This window comes from Carassius gibelio, chromosome B18, assembly GCF_023724105.1.
Source record: "Carassius gibelio isolate Cgi1373 ecotype wild population from Czech Republic chromosome B18, carGib1.2-hapl.c, whole genome shotgun sequence".
Classification (NCBI taxonomy): Eukaryota; Metazoa; Chordata; class Actinopteri; order Cypriniformes; family Cyprinidae; genus Carassius; species Carassius gibelio.
In genome coordinates this window covers 29,697,395-29,705,024 of record NC_068413.1, presented here as the reverse complement: position 1 = coordinate 29,705,024, position 7,630 = coordinate 29,697,395, and the positions used below count along the sequence as shown (strand labels likewise).

General features: G+C 36.0%; 1 protein-coding gene across 1 annotated transcript; it reads right to left on the bottom strand.

Annotated features, from left to right (window-relative positions):
• Positions 1 to 1,201: 1,201 nt before the first annotated feature.
• On the bottom strand, positions 1,202 to 5,529 carry LOC127977410 (teneurin-4). The gene is made up of 2 exons (XM_052582313.1): positions 5,268 to 5,529; positions 1,202 to 1,696 (listed from the first exon to the last, which is right to left on the bottom strand). The coding sequence occupies exons 1-2, from the start codon at positions 5,488 to 5,490 to the stop codon at positions 1,242 to 1,244; spliced, it is 678 nt and encodes a 225-aa protein (XP_052438273.1). The 5' UTR covers positions 5,491 to 5,529; the 3' UTR covers positions 1,202 to 1,241.
• Between the last annotated feature and the right edge of the window lie 2,101 nt (positions 5,530 to 7,630).

Genomic DNA, 7,630 nt, shown 5'->3' with positions numbered 1-7,630 from the left:
TGTTGTTGCACTCTGCAATCACACTGCGATTAAGAATGTGGTAAAAATTTAGTTAAAAAAAAAATGAATTAAAAAACCTGTTACATATATTGTATATTGTTGCTCATTGCTTAGAATTAGATACTGAATTACAGTTTACCACTGGCCAATCAAAAGGAAGCAGAGACTTTCATGCATCATACTATAATTACTTTATTAGGGGAAGTCGTGGTCTAATGGTTAGAGGGTTGGACTCCCAATCGAAGGGTTGTGGGGTTGTGAGTTCTAGTCTCGGGCCGGACGGAATTGTGGGTGGAGTGCATGTACAGTTCTCTCTCCACCTTCAATACCATGACTTAGGTGCCCTTGAGCAAGGCATCGAACCCCCAACTGCTCCCCGGGTGCCGCAGCATAAATGGCTGCCCACTGCTCCGGGTGTGTGCTCACAGTGTGTGTGTGTGTGTTCACTGCTCTGTGTGTGTCCATTTCGGATGGGTTAAATGCAGAGCACAAATTCTGAGTATGGGTCACCATACTTGGCTGAATGTCACTTCACTTTCACTTTTTTTCACTTTCACTTTCACTTTCATTAATAATAAATGTAATCCATTTGTGATATAACAGAGCACTGAATAAAATCCAAATTTGTATAAGAGAAGTCACCAGATAATAAAAATTAAAAAAATATTAGAAGTCTCAAAGGCATGGCCTAACAGAAAGTTCAGTCTAACAATTTGTTGTTGTTGTTTTTTGTAGGCAACCTGAATTTGAACCTGGCATTTGATCTTCAAGAGTCATTTAAAAAAAAAAATGTCTGAAAGCTTTTAAAAGGAAGAGGAAGGAAGGAAGGAAGGAAGGAAGGAAGGAAGGAAGGATGGATGGATGGATGGATGGATGGATGGATGGATGGATGGATGGATGGATGGATGGATGGATGGATGGATGGATGGATGGATGGATGGATGGATGGATGGATGGATGGATGGATGGATGGATGGATGGATGGATGGATGGATGGATGGATGGATGGATGGATTTTGTGTTTTGGTTTTGTTTGTGCGCGAGGGACTATAGTGCTGTTTTCTGTTAATTTTCTTATTAAAGTTTTCATTTTGAATGCCCGCCGGTTCCCGCCTCCTTCTTCCCGTGATTCAGGAGTTTGTATGCAGCTACACATTGCATTTCCATAAATAAGCATTCATGAGATATTTTTAAGCAGAATATCATTGCAGAAGAGCATTTAAAAAAAACAAACTAGAATGTCACAAAATCCACCTCTCCAAACCACACATGATTTCTATATGTAGACTTTGACTCTGATATAAAAGGGGCATCACACATTCAATCTGAACTGACGTGGTGCTAAACTGGAGACATCCCTCTGTGCCTGGCACCGTAATCCAGCTCTCAGTCATGAAGAGAGCATACAGACATTTGAACTCACCGTTTTCTGTGTTTTCATGCTCGGTGTCAGTAAGGGTGAGGTTAGAGTTTGCTCTGCTGGAAAGGCAAGAGCTGCGGCCGGATTTGGTGTTACTCCGGCCCCAGAGTCGGACAGCGTGCTCGGGGGACATGATGCCATCCGTTTCTGTGTCAGCGTCTGATCCCACACTCACAGAGTAGTCGCGGTGGGGAAGGCCCATTTCTGTCCTGTATGCTGCCATATGGGGCGGCATGGGTTCTCCAAAAGCCAGGTCTCTGAGAGAGAAGTCCGTCCCTGATACAAACACACAAGGACAAAATGAGAGAAAATACAACCTGTGTTATGCACAGACTGCATGTTAAAATCCTATTCCGTTTCCACATCTCATTTCATTACGTTTTCTTTTTTTTTCTTTTTTTTACAATAATGTAAAAACCTTTTTACAAAAACCTACATTAAGGTCAAAGATTAAGCAATGATAGAAAGTTCTAATAATAATAATGAATAGCAATAATTAGTATTTTCATTTTAGTAGTAGTGTTGTACATACAGTATATGCTAAGCACTGCCGTCAAAAGTTAAGTATATTTTGGGATTAACTGTGTAGCCTTCCATTCAGAACAGCTTTGGGCTAAAATGTGAAACTATGACGTAGGGCTGCACGATGTGTCGTGCATCGATATCGCGATGTACAAATTCACGATAGTCACATCGCAGGATGTGCGATGTAGGCTGTCGTAGTTGATCCGTTATGCATTAACTGTACGGGCCAGCTGCTCCACAGCCCTTGACGAATGTGATTCGCGGATTAATTGCACAGCTTAACCATCATAGAGTGAAAGTTTTGACAGGACAGAGCGAGAGAGAGCGCGCGCGAGAGAGTGCGTGTGCGAGAGAGATAGAGAGAGCGCGTGAGATAGAGCGAGAGCGCGAGAGAGAGGGCACGTGAGAGAGTCTTCAAACAACAACGAGCGCTGTCTTGCTCTCTCTCCCTCGCGGATAATATTAATCAATTGACACGATGGTGTCGATGTTTAAATCATTTAAAATGAGAATGTAAGTGTGCTGACCCCATTTTTGTTTGTAAGAAAAAATTTGATTTGATTTAATATCGCAATATATATTGCAGAAAAAAAGATATCGCAATGCCATTTTTTCCCAATATCGTGCAGCCCTACTATGACGTCTTAAAACACTAAGTAGGCAGCTCATTAGGGTTTGATAATCGTTACTATTTATCACAACAACATCTTTTACAGAGCACTTGATTTCATATACTGTATGGCATCAAATATTACAGAGAACATGCAATATATGAAACTAGCCGATATTTAATCAACTTGGAAAGCCTATGGGAAGTTTAGATTCAAAATGAAACACTCTAACCCACTTGAGTGTGCAACAACTCAGTAAACATCATATTCAAAGTGCACTTGTGCCTGGTAAAGTCGAAAAGGTACAAGAAAGAGGAAGCCGTTTAAAAGAAGCCAATGGAAAATTATAGATTTATGCCCGAGAGTGAACGCGATAATAGTTAGCGTGTTAGCAACAATGCATTTAGTATTCATGGAGGGGAAGTGGTTATTTTTTCAGGTCACCATCAACTGGACACATTAGAAGGTCATAAAAGACATCAGCGAATCAGCATTCACTGACATTCAGGCACCCCCCTCTCATTAAAGTCCCAGAACGCTAATGGCAAAGCTACAACACCGCATTCAGCTTTCCTTTTATCTCTCTGGTTTTAGATACAGCTTTTCGGCACGGCTGGGATATATTAGCGGTGGATCGAATCATCGCCGCAGTTTCTCTTAATTGCTCAAATGCAATCAGTCCCTCAAGCGTGTCTGAAAGATGTGCTGCGGATCTCGAGTCTGCGAGGGGAGCTCCCCCAAAGCATATGATAGTTTGTCTCATGTTAACAAGTACATGGAATAGACATGTGCTTTGATATGAATCAGGCAAGTAAAATGATCAAGGGTGCGTTCCACACTTCAAAAGAAACTAATAAGCACAGGTCATGTATCAGAGGTGATTAAGATTTAATTGCATTCTTGGCATTAAAAGTTTTAATACACTTCATTTAGGGGAATCATCAGGCTGAAAAAATCTTTCAGATTTTCATGTTTTTTTTTTTGTTTTTTTTTTTACTTTATTTATTATTTATTATGTTTTATTTTTATTTTTTATTTATTTTTTTTAGCAATAGCAGTCAAATAAGGAGCATTATTATGCACGCATGAACCAAATTTAAGCTCTAAGGCTAAACATATATTTGTCAAGACAAATCTTTAATCCCAAAAAAAGTTTTTTCACTTCTCTTTTTACCCCAGGGATGCAAACTCATCGGGGGAGGAAAAACGAGATTCAAGTCCCTTAGGGTTAAAAACTCAGTAAAGTTTAATGTATTAGTTGATTTTGAAAGCTTAAAAAAATAAGAATAATATTTCTCTCTCTTTGTTTCTACCTTCGCACTGTTGTTTTTATGGAGCCCATTAAACATGGCTATACATTAATAATAGCAATAATAATAATAATAATAATAATAATAGCAATAATAATAATAATAATAATAATAATAATACCAACAATAACAACAACAATAATACATTTAATAATAATAATAATAATAATAAATAGTAAATTGTTATAATATTATTATTATTAGTAGTAGTAGTAGTAGTAGTAGTAGTAGTAGTAGTATTTGTATTAAACTATTTATATTTTATAAAAAAAATAAAAATCAATCAAAAAATATTACATATATTAAATACAATATACTACAGTAATAATATTATTATACTGTAAAATCTAAAATATTACAAATATATAATCAAATTAATTAGTATTATTTAGTAATACTACAGCTAGTATAGTATTAATATGTGGTATTAATATTTATTATTTAATAGTTTATTCTAAAAATGAAACAGATTAAAATTAAACAGATTATTAAAGAAATGTTATACTTAATATGCAATACTAAAAAATCACTACGTACTATTGCAATAGTACTGTAAAATTAGATTTTGTTTATTTAATAAAATTAAGAATAAGAAGAAAAAGAAGAAGAAGAAGAAGAAGAAGAAAAAGAAAAAGAAAAAGAAAAAGAAAAAGAAGAAGAAGAAGAAGAAGAAGAAGAAGAATAATGTAATTTTAAGGTGACAATTTTGGTGACAACCACATCAGTCCAAATTGTTGTGTTTTATTTCTTCCAATGGAAAGTAGGATACATTTTTAACTGTTAATTCATCTCTGATTTTGGGTATGAGGAACACATTTAAGCCTGTTCTAAAACAAAGCTATTGCACAACATTGGAAGACTTGAATAAAGCACACAAGTCATGTGCACCACTACCGTGGTGCTTTTAAGGTTCTTTTTTGGGAGTCTGAAAGCCCCTGGTCGCCAATAACCGTTGTATGGAAAAGAGCAGCATGGAGATAAAAATTATGCATTTGTGTTCCTCAGAAAAAAAGAACAGTATTTAGTTTGGAACAACATGAGGGCGAGTCTTTTTATGCACAGAATGGATTTTGTGTCTTTCTGCTGTAAAACAGATATGAAAAATGCAGGCTGCTGGCCGAAGGTAAATTCTGTGGAGACATGCAGCAATCAGAAATGCATTATACTTTAATAGGCAAATTATAATGTCATCAATAACAGTTCACTTCTGCTTTCACAGCAAATACAAACCAAACCGGAGCCCGAGCAAAACCATAACCCACACAGACTTAAGTGCAATTCTACCAGGCAATTCTACCCCGTCTTTGAATTGAATTGGCAGTGCTAATGGCACAGAAATTACACAATTCTGTTTTAAAATGCATCCGGAAGATCCCACATTTGAAATCTAGTCCCGCTCACCTTGCCTGCTGAACTCATCGGCTTCATGGTGCACCATGTCTTTGACCCGGCTGCCATAGCCCAATCGGGAGTCCTGGTCAAAAGCTTTGAGGGTCTCGCTGGAGCTGTAGGACTTGGGGTTGAGCTTGCCGTCCTCGCTGTCAGCTGAGGAGCTGGTGTACAGGTGCTCCGTGTCCCGCCTGGAGGTCAAGGAGCGGTAGGGTCTGCGTTCTTTCACTTCCATGGCAGCCTTGTCTCTTGTCTTAACATCAAAGAAGCCAATTCAGTCCGTACGATTCTGCAAGAGGACACAGGTGGGGACAAAAAGACTTGCTTAGCATGAATACCGCTTTTAGCAGCTAAACCTACAATAAAAGCTTAAACCTCACTACTGTTAAAAAGTTGTATTTTAATGTGCCATTCTGCATGACAGGCAGGTGAGATATTTTTTCAGCTGACTTTTTGGTGACAAGACCCTAAAGGACTATAGTTTAAAAATAGCAGCTTTTACCATTACAAAAAAAAAAAAATTCCACACGCATCCACATTTGTTCACATGGGTTTCACACATTTCATCATGAAAATATTCCAAAACCACTTCATGTGTGTTTCACATGTGTTTCACATATTTTGCATGTGATTTTAACATGTGAAGTTCATATGGTTTCTCTGTAAGAGTTGACAAAGCTGAAAAAATGCACAACAAGGTAAATTAACATCGTCTACATCGTCATCTGCCTCATTAACATTCCAGCCTCATCCTAAAATCTTCATTACACAGCAAACAGCATTGTGACAAACATTAGTCCTTCAGAATGCAAGCTTGTACGCAATAATGCATGCCTCTCTGTAACTAAATGACACTTTGTAGCATAGTGTTAAAGACAAAATGGCGGCGTGGAGAGAAATATATTAGTGTAGGCGCACAGTGCCACTGTGAGATCACACAACCTGACATCGATTTATATGTCTCCTGATTTTGAACTGGAGCAGCGGAGGAGGACTTAAACATGTCAAAGTGGATTTATGAAGTTGATTAGAAGTTGGGTCATTGTTTTCTCTCAGGCTCACTTAAGATAGTGAGGTTCCCGTTTGATTCAGTTCATTTCCTGGACGCCGGCTCAGATCCACATCAGGAGTTTCTGACAATACAAGGTTTACTATCTGTAATGGATTGAACCGCAGGCCGTGCAGTCTTCAGACAATTTAGACCAGCCTTTTATTTACTGCATCTGCTGATAGAGCGTGCAGTGTGCTGTTAAAAACAGAAAAAACAATAAAAATGTCTCACGCAAATAAAGGACACAGCTAGGACACATTTAGAAAACAAAATAAAAAAATTAACAAACAAAACGAAGCATATTCTCGGTATTATAACATTATTGTTGACTGCCTCCTTGTAAGTAAAAAAAAAAAAAAACAAACAATAACGTATTGCTTATAATGTGAAGCACTAACAATGTTTTGTTGTATTCATGCATTTATGTTGTATGAGTATAGATCATGCTAGAATGATGAATTGTATCAAATATATCATTTTTAATGCATGCATTTAATATTTAATACTAATTAATTTAATTTCATTTATTACAGTAAAGACAATGAATTTAAAGTAATGTTATGACGAATAAAGTTAAAATAAAGTTATGGGGATTATAGAAGCGAACAGTAATAAAAAAAAAATATGAAACAATTAAACACGGGAAAAAAACTGGTTTAACAAAGTCTAACATTGGGTAACTTGCTACAGTATTTTTTTTAAGATTACAGTAATTGCCATGCAAGTAATTTAGTAGTGAACAAATGTGGATTAAAATTATATATTATTCGGTTATTAAAGTACAAGTATGGATAATGCTGAACTGGATTAAATATCTACATTTTATTTTCCATTTAGAAAAATCTTTTACATCAGACAGGATAATTTTTATTAGTGTAATGTGAAAAAAAAAAATATCACAGTGATGATAATTATGTGTAAAATAATTAAATAATGACACAAACTCACAAAGGAATATCAAGGCTCATATTTAACATAAAAAAGAAGAAAATAATGTTTTGCATAAGATGATTTTGCCTACACAATATACTATTATTATTATTATTATTATTATTATTATTATTATTAAATATATATTTATTTATTTCTCATTTTATTTTATTTTTAGGTTAAATATGAGCCTTGATATTGCTTTGCGAGATTGACCACAATCTCAATTTATTAGCTGAAAAAAAATAAAAATAAATAAAAGGCAACCCACACATCAAAAATAGAAGGCTTAATCATAATGGAATTAGGTTTTATATTCTCTTAAAGCAAAAACAAAAAACAACAGTTTGAGTGAGACAATATGGCCGACTCGCTCTCAGCATTTCCCAACAGA